General features: G+C 37.9%; 1 protein-coding gene across 2 annotated transcripts; it reads left to right on the forward strand.

Moving 5' to 3' along the window:
* The first annotated feature begins 1,590 nt into the window (after window positions 1-1,590).
* On the forward strand, window positions 1,591-12,785 carry LOC146385626 (tetraspanin-5). 2 transcript variants are annotated; one of them, XM_084931431.1, is made up of 10 exons: window positions 1,591-2,038; window positions 4,640-4,690; window positions 6,631-6,777; window positions 6,874-7,044; window positions 7,124-7,249; window positions 8,639-8,686; window positions 9,327-9,443; window positions 9,534-9,595; window positions 11,134-11,186; window positions 11,273-12,785. In XM_084931431.1, exons 1-9 carry the CDS (start codon window positions 1,955-1,957, stop codon window positions 11,144-11,146), a joined length of 819 nt encoding a protein of 272 aa, XP_084787557.1. In that variant the 5' UTR covers window positions 1,591-1,954; the 3' UTR covers window positions 11,147-11,186; window positions 11,273-12,785. The 2 variants fall into 2 exon arrangements, with proteins under 2 accessions (XP_084787557.1, XP_084787558.1); XM_084931432.1 differs by lacking the exons at window positions 11,134-11,186; window positions 11,273-12,785 and having other exon boundaries at window positions 9,534-9,599.
* Window positions 12,786-12,803: the final 18 nt, after the last annotated feature.

A 12,803-nucleotide genomic window follows, 5' to 3' on the forward strand; every position in this document is an offset into this window, starting at 1 on the left:
TCTATCCCTTTCTCTGTGAAAGAAACATTTTGTCACTCATCCAGGTGACTTCAAGTCTTCTTCAGACTGAAGAATTCACTTGGATGAGTGATGAGACATTTCTCCAGCTGAAAACATAATGTTCAGATGAACAGCTTTCTGGGATTTCCTTACCTGGATGATTGAGCATACATCTAGAGATTAGACTTGCAGGTTTGCAAGTTTCATCTAAGAAAAGTGCAAGACTTCTCCTTTGGATAGAGGAGGCTAGCTAGTTAAAGCTTGGTCCAAATTGTGCCACACAACAGGACAATGATCCTGAGCACAGCAGCTGAAAAAGAAAAGAATCAAGGTCCAGTTAAAGCCCAGACCTCAGCCTGACTGTAACAGTGAGGTGGGACCTTAAGTGAGTGGTGCACAAGTCGATGCCTGCAAATTTCCATGAACTGAAGCAACGCTGTAAAGAAGAGTGGGACACAATTCCTCCACAATGCTGTGAGAGACTGATAAAGTCACATTTATTGCTGCTGCGGGTGGTTGTACAAGCTACTGAATCACGAGGATGCTTATTTTTTCACATGTATATTTGCCCTAATCCACATGTACATTATAATAAAGGCCAAATGTATTTTAACAGTATGCCACGCTGATCAACTGTAAAGTTAAATGTAATTTCTAAGAAGGTACCGATGTTTAAAACAGCAAAATTACAAGTTCAAAAGAACACTGTAAATAAAATATAAAGCAGGGACAGTTACACTCTCCAAAAGGCGTAAACATCACATCCACCTTATAAAGATTAAGCCTAAGAAAGTAGAAAATTTAAGTGCGTTTTGAAAATAAACAATAAAGAAGCATCGCATCTAGGCAGTTTGTGTCTCATTAAACTGGAACTTTATTTTGTTTTTCTTTGCTGACATTTAAACACAACAGTGAACCATGAGATCCAGCCTGCTTTATTTCTGTGTTCTCTGGAGTTCTTTCTTCATCGGGACTAAACAAGTCTTTGGAAAAGACAATGTGAGGTAATGTGTTAAAAACATGAAATCTTAAATATTCAATAAAAACCTTCAAGTAACTAAAGGAAACACTTAATTTATATTTTCTGTAACTACACTTGTAATTATACTCTTTATACTTTCTATTTCAATTCTTGTTGATAAAAGCATAAAGTTCGCATTACAAAATGACCTGTAATAAAGTCTGGTGAAGCAACTCAATCCTGTTTCTGTCTCAAAAATATATTAATTTTAATATTTAACAACAACTAAAATGTCCATATTTTTGACTTATTGATTGATTTAATACCCTGCAGCCTCAAAAAACTGCATAAATGAATTATTATTTATTCCACGTCAACTTGAATTACTATTTCAAGCCTTATAGCCTTATTATTGCCTAATAGCCTGATGGTTGTGATGAAGTTTACTTATGTATTCCTGTCGTATATCAGCCACGTATTTAGTTAATGGGTAATAAATTACGCTATAAATGATTAACTACCTCATAACCAGTACTATCTGCCACTGTAATGGGGCTAGAGACCCTCTCATGGAGGAAGTCCCGCCTTCTCAGATCACTAAAGGAAATCATTGGTTCCTAGACATGGCAATCAAATAACAGCCATGTCTAGATTACGGGTCAGATAGGAGACCGTCGGTTTTAATCTGGTTGACTTTCAGTGTGGTTTATTTCAGCGTTACACCTCTGAGGATCTACGCAGGGTAAAAGCTGAGATCTGTAGAGGGACGCCGACGGACTGTGAACGCCCCCCGACGGCTTCATCTGGGACTTTTATCCGCACAAAATCAAGATGGTGTTAATAATTAGACGCTAGAAACGGCGGCATGTGTTGAGCCCGTAAAAAAATAATTAAAGGGTGTTTCCAGAGGATCCCGGCTGCCAAACACAGAACAGCTGCAAATGTGATTCCTGCTCGTTGCAGAGGCGGCGAAGGAAAACAAAATCCATCCAGATGATGTCAGGAAAGCATTTCAAGGCTCACGAAGTGAGCTGCTGCATCAAGTATTTCATTTTCGGATTCAACATTATATTCTGGGTAAGTCCCCCGTCTGCTGTTTGCGACTTCAGGCCTGCCATCGTCAGTTTAACACGCTCTTTGTTCCCAATCAGCAGCTGTGAGGTGCATTTATGTGTGCGTATGTGTTTGTTGTGGTGTTCTGTGTTGTCCTGGGTTTCGATTCGCTTCCACTTTCTCTTTTGCTCCTGTGCACTTGCTCCCTGTCACCCATCAGCCCGCTTTGTTTTCGTGTGTCCTCCATCAGAGTGAGAACAGCTCTCTCTCTCGGCATCATCGCGTGTTTACATGCCCGTAGCCTTCAGCTGAGGCCTTTTTTTCTTCTTTTTTTGTGGTGATGTTTAGGTTGAGAAATCAGCCGTCACCTTTTCTATGCATGAGTGAAACCGCAGGGGAAAAAAAAAAAAACATTCCGTCTTTTAAACCCACAGTCACCGTGGGCCGCCAGTTCCTGGCTTGAAACAATAACCTGCATGGGTGCTTTTTTCACAGGTTGTTGATGAGGGAAGGTGGGGTAGGCTTTACTAATGGTTAGTTAAGTTATTAACAGAGCGATGCTCTCGTAGAACCGCAGCGATTAATCGATTTAAGCAGTGACTGTTTTGATCGATTCATTGTTTTATCTCATTTAAAGCAAAAACGCTGTCAGTGAGTCCAAGTGTTAATTGTTTGATATTGGCTGCCTCTCCAGTACTTGCATTAAAGTAAGTAGAATAATCAGTGGATTTAGAGGATTGTCGCAGAAAACAATGCCTAACTTATAAGTGATGTATGAAATAGTGTGGCCTGGTTTGAATAAGAGACAGCAGGGACATTATGCTCATCATTGATTGTTCTGTCATATTTTTTTAACCATCCGTCAGTCAATAAACAGTTTGGTTGAAATAGCAGAATAAAACTTCACATAATGTAGTGATCCAAGATGCTCAAGAAAACGTTGAGAGTAAGAATTTTGTTTTTGAGGGTGTGTCGGCAGAGCTATGCAGCATTAACCTTTTTGGATAACAGGAGCTCCTTTGTAAAACATGCACAGGCCACTCAGAAGGGTCATACCTGCGTTTGAACCCAGGATTGTCCGGCCTTGAGGCCATAGTGCTAACCACTGAGCCCCGGTGCTGCCTGAGACATTTGTTCATTATCATATTTGGTGCCAACAAATGAACTGCTTGCTCCACAGCATCATATACGGCATGTTCTTTGGATGGATTAAATATGGGCATATCTACTTTTGTCTACATACAAATACAAATACAGATACAGTAAATTGCAGCAGTCCTACTGATAGGCACCGTTGGCCACATAAGGCCTTTTTAACAGCAGGGATTTTGTCTTGTTATTGTGGGGAAAACACAGATGCTGACAACATCTCTGATGATATTAGTAACAGTTCAAGTGTCCTGGTAAGTCATTGTGGTGTGGGAGTGTGGGACTTTCGGCCCAAGCCCCTATCTTTTCTTATCTTTTATTCACCTATTTATATCAGTAATTTTGACTTGTGCTAGCTGACATAAAAAAATTAAATAAAACAAAGAAGCTAAAAAATACACTAAATTCAGCACATGCTACTTAAGCCATGAATGGCATTGGTGTGCCCAGTGGTTCTTCACGGATTGTGGACTGATAGAGACAAAGGCCTTTTGGGCTGTGGAAAAGCTCTCAGCCAACTGTACAGCAATCGGCCCCTTTGAGCTTTGTGTCATTCAGGTATCATCAGTAGAAGCTGCTTATGTCACAAACAACTGTTCCCCTGCCTTAACAGCTGTCTCACAAACAAATACTTGAGATGGTCTGTAAAGTTCATTATCTTTAATCTAAAAAAAGTCCTTAGTGCTTCTATCTGGTGAATAAATGGGTCTAATTCAACAAAAGACTTCAGTTAAAATCAGTTATTCAAAAACCTATTATTTCTCATCTTTATTTTAGTGCTTGTTAAAGTCCTGGTAAGTTAGTGGGGTTTTAATTTTATTAGTGAAGGTGTTCTTGGATAAAAACATATCCAACAACAATAATTATTGTTGAAATCCTCACAAATTAAGTGGCATATAAAGTATACTGTTTTTCTCAAATTTCTCTTGTCATGGTTTGTCAGTGAATATGTATCACAGTAGACACTGAAGCGTAAATATTTTTTACCGAGTTTGTCTCTATGCTTTTTTTTTTAAGTGCATTGTGGTGAGTAGGATGTAAAAAAGTTATTTCAAATAGAAAACCAAAACTCATTGCAAGTGAATGTGAAAGTAACAAAAGGCATGGAAATGTGACAATTAAATAAGGTGTTTATTAAAAACATATTAAAGTAATTAGCACAAGATTTAAAAAGTCTTGTAAACACAAACTACCATAAAATATTAAATCATAATACTGTCATAGTAATAATATTCCCGATTACTGCTTCTACACTGCGGCGTACAGTTATGTACAGTCAAGCTGTTTCAAGATGCTTTCTAATGTGGAAGCCTCCTGCTGATCCTGCAGACTGGGATGAGAAATATTTAGTAATGGACCACTGCCAGGAAAATCTCTCTGTGGTTTCTGTCAGTGTGCGTCTGTGTGATGACTACATGTAGCAGTCACAGCAAAATAATCCTGCTCTCTTGTTTCTCTCTTTTCTGCCTCTGTCAGTTCCTTGGAGTAGCGTTTCTTGCCATTGGTTTGTGGGCATGGAGTGAAAAGGTTAGTCGTGTATTAATGTGTAATAACAAGTTGCAGGACTTATTTCTGTGAAGCTTTTTACTTACAGGTATCTGCAAATATTCCATAAACCCGGCATATCGTTGTGGTTTATACTCGACTGTGTGCAAGGAATGGTCACAGTGGCTTTACTGAATCAGAAAGGAATGCTGTGCTTTCCTGTGGGACTCATGAACAATGGGCTATGAATTGATCTGATGCATTTCACAGATTTGTTCATTGTGTACTGAGAGTCCAAAAAGCAGACAATCTACTGAGAGCACTGTTTCACCAAAGTACATTTGAAGATCTTGATTGTTATCTCATCCTACATACGTGACTACAACTAATATTATTTAATTATTTGTTAATTGCTAAATTATTATAATGGGTTGATTAACTTTAAGATTAATATAATGTCAAATGTATGGTGTAAAAAGTGTGGGTTAAATTAGACTGTTAGCTTTGGACAAAAACAAACAGCTAGCCAGGCTCTATCTAGAGGTAAGAAAATCTCCATACAGCATCATGGGCTTGAATGTATTCTTTTTCCAGCACAGAATTATTGTACAGTATGTACCTTTAATCTTCAGAAGAAAAATAATGGCACAGGTTTAAATTTTATTTGGATTTTCTCTAATCCACACAGGGTCAAAAGTATAAATGCAGGTTCAAATATATACATATTTATAATATCTGGTCAAATGTCCCTTAGTTGCACCTTGGTAGCCATCAACAAGCTTCTGCCATAATTCTGCCTGAATACTTGACCATTCACCTTGGCAGAATTGGTAAAGTTCCTGGCATGGACCTGGCTTTTAAGCTTAGTCCATAAATACCCAAAAGGGTTGAGGTCAGGCTTTGGGAAGGCCACTCCAGAAGCTTAATGTTAGCCTGCTTTATCTATCCCAAAACCACTTTTGATGTGTCTTTGGATCATTGCCCTTTTGACTTGTCAAAAGCTGCAAATTTCAATCGAGCTTGAAAGTTTTGGTTTTGGACCAGGGGCTTCTTTCTGTGATGAAACACTCGCTTGACTGGAGACAGTGACGCTGGTGTTTCAGCAGTTTCCAGTTCATAGCAGGCTTGAACCTTAATTTTTGAACATCCTAACCAATTACCGTTCATCCGAGTGTGACAGTTTGGATCTTCTACCAGACTTTAGCTGGAACTGGTGGATGTGGTGACACATTCAAATAACTTATACTTACATAGAATTGTTTGAACTGATAGTCTTGAAATGTGAAGTTGTTTAGAAATGACTTCAAGAGATCTACCCAATTTGAATTCCTTTTTCTCCATTTTCTCCATCTCCATTTTTACGCTGTTGTATTGAAGAATTCAGTGAGTGCTGTCAAACAAATCATTTTTATGCTGATAAAGTTGTGATCTAGTTGTGGTCAGTCATGATCACTACCAAGTTAATAGGCCTAGACTTTGCTATACAATCATTCTACCCTGGTAAAAGAGCAGTTCAAAGAAAACAATACCAACACTACCATGGCATTCATGCTAATGATAGGTGCATGTCAACTTCCGACACAACTTTAATAGCATATCTATAGCTCACTGGTTTACATGCTAGAGCTTGTTTGTTTCGTCACTGCAGAAATTGAAAAATTAAATTAGGTTGGTTAGCTTTGTACAGATCCAGGAAGCTAATCGTAGCTAATATATGATAAGCTAAGTCAATTAAAACATATTTACATTTGCTCGCTCTGAGCAAGAGTAAATTAGCTTGTTCCCCAAAATCAAAAACAATTGACAATTTTATTATTAAATTCTTTTGAATAATTGCTTACATTGGTGTGGATTGTACTTTATGAAATTTGGGTTTTAAACATGCTTACAAAATTATTACTTTACCTGGGAAGAATGTTAGCAATGTGGTGATATTTCAGTGGTTTTTCAGTTGATTTTGACCTCACGTGCTTTGCTCCCAGGGTGTTCTGTCCAACATCTCATCCATCACTGACCTGGGGGGCTTTGACCCTGTCTGGCTCTTCCTTGTCGTGGGTGGTGTCATGTTCATTCTCGGGTTTGCTGGTTGCATTGGAGCGCTGCGGGAAAACTCTTTCCTGCTCAAGTTTGTATGTTTGTTAAAGGCTTTCTCAGAAATCTATAATTCTTTATATTTCTTGTTTTCATAACAGTTATTAAATTCAGAAAATTCTCATGTTTTTCAGTTCTCCGTGTTCCTGGGCATTATTTTCTTTCTTGAGCTGACTGCTGGAGTCCTGGCCTTTGTCTTCAAAGACTGGATCAAGGACCAGCTCAATTTTTTCATTAATAACAACATTCGGGCCTACAGAGATGACATTGATCTGCAGAACCTGATCGACTTCACCCAGGAATATGTAAGCAACGTTTCTTTATTTGTGGCACCGATTTCTTTCTAGTATTTTTACCTTGTATGTGTGATATATGTTATTGCAGTGGGAGTGTTGTGGAGCTTTTGGGGCTGATGACTGGAATTTGAACATCTACTTCAACTGTACTGATTCAAACCCGAGTCGTGAGAAATGTGGAGTGCCCTTTTCCTGCTGCACCAAAGATCCAGCGGTATGTCTCTCTATCACAAGTTAACATTGTGGCTGTTGGTGTTTTTGTGTCCTTTGTTAGAGTTTAAAATAATTTTTAACATGCTGAAGCTACAAGACTTGAGGGGAAGTTGTGAAGGGCCATCTTGTCACAGACAGCTTGTTCTCCAGAAGAAGCAGTGACGCTATCAGCGACAATGGCTTGCATCCAACAGGACGCTCAGGATGCTGTGTTTAGTCGTGTCAGGCCCTGACTGCAAGTCAGAGTCTGAAAGCGGATGGGTGGGACTCTGGACCAAGGCATTTTTTGGCAGAAAAATACTCTTAACTGCTGCTCACAGCAGTGACAGCACTTTACTTCAGAAAAACAGACTCAGGAAATTTGACAATCTAAGGACACGCTGTCCCACCAAGGTCATTCTCTATAAGGGGAAAAAAAGGAAACACTTGGATTTAAAAAAAGTTGTTTTTCAAAGGCACCGTGTGCTCTTAATGTGTCTACCATATCAAAACATTTTCATTTTTTTTAATTTGAATTGTTTAGTTGGGTTGTGCAGCAGGTGTCTTTTGTGGTTATATTTCAGGTCAGGTCTTTATCAGCCAGTTTTAAGTCAGTTGAAAGTTGGGTTTTTTTGCTGCTAGCTTTCCATCAAAAAGTATTCATTTAAAATAAAAGGTGACATTTAAAAATTAGTTTTGTTAGCATCTTTAAATGCCATAAAAATGACATCCAAAAGCTGAAATGCTTTTTGTGTTTTTGTTTTTTTTACATTGCTACAAGTGCTGCTGGAAGTTTGACTTCTTTTAAACTTTTTCCTCTGCTTTATGGATCTAAGGAAAAGGCAAAGGTTTACCAGAAACCTCTGCCAAGCAATCCCTCTGTTTGTGACGCCACATCCAGTGAAGCCATTTCATTTTGGCTGACCATTAAGGAAAAGATTTCCACCAGACTTTATTCTCAAACATTGCCCTTTGTCAGCGATGTTTTACACATTTTATTTTAATGATCTGCCCACTAAAGTTTTTATTTGTTGTTTTCAGAAGTCTAAGAGAACAAAATTTGACTTCTGGGAGTTAAATGTTAGTGTAGCCCAAGTTTCTGCAGCTGTGGTCCCACGCAGTCTTATAAAGGTTAACCTGACCAGAAAGGCAGATGCATCCTTGCACACAAAACTTGGAGTTGTTTAATCTTCACAAGTAGAATATAATAGGCAAGCAAACATAAACAAATCCTTGGTTTATATGCAAAAATCTTCACAGTAACTGTATAACCATGGATTGGTGAGTTTTACTCATGATCATCTAGTTTTACAGTTTTTAATGTGTATGCATGTTTTATTGTTTTTCACTGTAAAGGCCAGTCTAGAATCTCTAGCTAATCTAAAAATGCATGTGTGTCTTCTCTTCACAGGAGGACGTCATTAACACTCAGTGTGGATACGACATCCGAGCAAAACCGGTGAGCTACAAACGGAAACTTAAATTTATCACCGAGACTGAGACCCTGATGTAAAAAGTAAAAGGAATAGAAAAGAGTAGAAAGCATGAATTGTTCTGGCTTATTTTGCCTCAGGGAGGTTTATATGGCTATATGAGGTCGTCAGTTGCTCCACCCTGGACACAATATTCCTCTTTCAGTATGTTTCTCAACTCCTCACTCGTGAAAATACAGCAGCTGGCTCTCCATCAACACTTTGGGCCTTGTGGCATTACTCATGCAGCAGCAATGCAATGGGAATTGAAATCCCCTCCCCCGCCTGTCATTAGCTTTGGCCTTACTGCGCGGCCAGCGTAATGTAAGGAAAAAAGGCTCTGTTTGTTTTCTTGACTTTAAATGTGAGCCGGAGTGAAGCGGTTTTAACAAGAGTCAGAGGAGGAAAACAGTGAGCCGAGTGTGTGTTAACGACTACATAACACTGGATCAGAGGCATTTTGCTGTGGAGGGCTTTAGGGGAAACCGCAAAATGAAAAGGAGAATCATGTGCTATTAAAAATAACTGTGTTGTTAAGTGTCGTGGAGCAAAATAAAACCAAATATATTTCAGATGAACTTGATTATCATGCTGTAGTATTGGTTTGACTTGTAATTGTTTTGACAGGACTCTGACCAGAGGTCATTCATCTATATCAAAGGCTGCGTACCACAGTTTGAGAAGTGGCTTCAAGATAACCTGACAGTGGTGGCAGGCATATTTATTGGGATTGCATTACTGCAGGTGGGGATCAGTTTGTCCTAAACATCTGAGCTTTTGTAATTTTTTTCCATTACCTAACAATTTGTTTTCCTTTTTTTTTTTTTTTTTTAGATTTTTGGCATCTGTTTAGCGCAAAATCTCGTGAGCGACATCGAGGCTGTGAGAGAGAGTTGGTAGGTAGCAAGGGTCATCAGGGTGACGCGTCAAATTTTGTGTCTGAGTGCATAGTTTTTGTAAATCAGTTCACGGCTTGTAGGGGTTTATTTTGTAATTTAACTTAACATATTAACCTACATGAGTTAAATTTAGCGGCTCCATATTTAAGAGAGCATTAAAAACCTCTTCAGACAGCCATAAAGACCCGATGGGCAGGGCTGCTTGTGTATTATGAAATATCCTTTTGACTATTATTACTTTTGTATGTAAACCTTCATAATAAAAGTCTCACGATTATGGTTGCAACACCCTGACATGGAAGAACATACAAATTATTGGACAGTTGCACAAAAGCTTTAATTATTTGAAAAGCTTTACAACTATTGGTATTTATAAATTTGGACTATATTAACACTTAAAAATAAAAAAAAGCACAACAAAGTATTTTGCTTTAGACTATACTATAATTCTTTTGTTTATTATCGTTTCAATTTTTCTTAGTCCTCTTTAAAATGACAGTTGCCCCTGACTATAATGATCATAGCGTATCTTTGCTTTTATGTGTCATGTTCAACATACGTAACTCAGTGGTGACGATAATTTGTATCGGCAACGAAATTTTATTTAGTCACCACTAAATATGGAAAGTGCAGCAAGCCTGGCAAAAGCGTTCCGTATCCGTTTTTACTAGATATTGTAATGCACTGAAAATGTTTTGGAACTAAAAAAAGGTTTAACAGAATAAACTCCTACTGTCATGAATTATTTTAATCTAAAATGATGCATTATGTGTGTCACGTCAATAACTTATGAGCATGATTTCGTTGTTAAAAGTTAGTTGGCGGCTGTAGAGTTGGCTTTGGGTGTATTATGGTTCAGAATGAAATAAACATGTAATCTAATAATAAATGTAACAACGTTTTAAAAACACATTCCAGGTCCACAAATGAAGTCCTGAATTTGAAATTGCCTGAGTTTCCCTGTATTAACACCAGCAGGTTGATATCTTTGCTTCTAAGTGAGATAACTGTGTGAATTGTCACATACTGAGTTGCTTTGTGGTAACTTTGGTTATTCAGGGACTTTCTGCAAAGCACCACCGTCAGGCTAGAAAGGTGCCCTGATGAAAAAATGAAACGTTGTTGCAAACATCATAAACTTAAAAACAAAAAGAATCACAAACAGCCTCATCGGTATTACATCATTAGTGCTAATGGCAAGTGTAATGTAAGGAAACAAGCTGCCCCAGTTATTCTAAAACTTAAAAAACATCCACCTAATTGGAAACTTGAAAATGTGCTGCAGCCCACACAAACCTCTAAATACCACCATCACCCGCTGCTTTGAAGGTTGACTATTTAGTCAGCGTTTTCCTGTCGCCATCTTGGTTATTTATTTCATTCTATATGGGATCGTAATTCACAAAATAAGCATCTTGTATTAACTAACCCTCTGCTTCTCAGTGTTGCAAACAAAGCTTATTTTGCTTGTGCTTTTTATTGTCTTGGTTGTTTTATTGTTCCGATTCATAAATCTGCTTCCTGTTTTTGTGCAGTTTGTTTACCTAAGACCTCCAGAGAGTTTTCAAAGGCAAGAAAGATGTACAAGGTAAGCGCTTTGAGATCAATATAGCAGTATAAATTATCGATCTCCTCCGATGTTTTTTATTTTTTTATTTTATTTAATTTTTACAGGACTGCGGCTCGGATGCCAGGGTTGAAGGGAAGTACTTTAGTCACCTAAAATGTGCAGTATGAAGAGTCTCGCTCATATGTAAATAGTAAATTTAGAATTATTTTTAGAGTTACTGTATTTTAAATGAAGCACCCCCCCTCTGAAATATACTACTATTCACACAAAAACAATGGAAAATAATATTTCAGTATAAGCTACAGTTACAGTAAAGGCTGTGTTGAAGAAGCCAGGAAGGTAATGTGTTTTGCCCAGATAACAAGCGGAGACGGCGTTTCTCTGAGGTAGTGCTTCATTTAGAATGTGGTCTGTGGTTTTATATGTCTCACAGCTGCAGTTTTTTAACAGCTGCATGTAAAGGGTGTGTAAGAAGATAAAAGTGATTCTGGAAATGCACTGCATGCCTTTTGTCTCTTGATAGGACATCGGCTTCTAACTGTGTTAAGTATTTTAAAGTATTTGTAAAATAGTAATTTCGAGTGAATCGGCTGGTTAGCACTTTGTTGAATGTTTGATGGAGTCTACTTAAGAGAACGAACTTTAGATGTGGACACTGTTACAGATTGCAGTTTGACTTATGGGGGATGTAGTCACCGTGTAGTTTCACGAAGAGACGTGGTGGATGTGTTCAGCTTTGTAAACTTGCTTTTCTTGGAAAGAATGACAAAATAATGTAATACATGTACTGAGAGAAACCCAACAATGTGGCATCTAATCAAAACTCAGCCTTAAGCACTTTAATCTTCACAGAGGACAGAGGATAATGAAGTTCATTTCAGCTGTTCGGCTTTTTGTCATGACAGACTGTTATCTGGTCAAGCAGCAGCCACTGGAGGGGGCACTTTCCATAATATGCTTATGTAACATCCTGGTACTTCATAAGTGTCACCTTGAAAATGGGTTTGGGGACTTTTTTAGTGTAGTCACCTTCTTTGCACACAATCTTTTTGTCCATTAGTGTTCTGTCATACCTTCATTAATTTGCCTTTATTTTTAGTTGTGGCCAGTGTGTTGAAATCGTGAAAACCCTTATTTGTTAGATTTTTTCTTTTTTTTTTACTGCTTGTTGGCACTTAATTGAACATAGAAGTAAATTATTTAATCTACAAATGCACAGTACTTGAAAGTAGAGCGCGCAAGCTCTGTTATCAGCAATTATTAAAAATTCAGTGATATTAAACAATAACACAAAGTTTTCTCTTAACAGAGTGAAAAAAGCCATTTAATGTAAAGGACATGTGAACCTGTGAACTTTTCCTCTGCAGCTGATGACAAAATGATATTAATCAATGTATTTCTGGTTTCTACCACATGTATAATCTTATACTGAGAAAATGTTAGAATGCCAAAATGGTGTCAGATATCTGTTTACCTACCACTTAGTGCCATATTTGCGATTTCTACATACTCCCGATTATAACCACACTTTTCTTTCACGTGTACTCCTGATTCTTGTAAATGACTGGATTGTGATGAGATGTAGATACATCTGAATAAATGTTGTTCTTTGTATTATTTTGTCTATTTCTGTGT

This window comes from Perissodus microlepis, chromosome 6, assembly GCF_051167445.1.
Source record: "Perissodus microlepis isolate ML-2025 ecotype Zambia chromosome 6, ASM5116744v1, whole genome shotgun sequence".
Classification (NCBI taxonomy): domain Eukaryota; kingdom Metazoa; phylum Chordata; class Actinopteri; order Cichliformes; family Cichlidae; genus Perissodus; species Perissodus microlepis.

Coding starts and splice junctions, on each gene's coding strand:
- LOC146385626 (XM_084931431.1), top strand. CDS start 1,955: ATGATGTCAGGAAAGCATTTCAAGGCTCACGAAGTGAGCTGCTGCATC. Junction 6,778..6,873: donor ACTCTTTCCTGCTCAAGTTT/GTATGTTTGTTA, acceptor CATGTTTTTCAG/TTCTCCGTGTTCCTGGGCAT. Junction 7,250..8,638: donor GCTGCACCAAAGATCCAGCG/GTATGTCTCTCT, acceptor TTCTCTTCACAG/GAGGACGTCATTAACACTCA.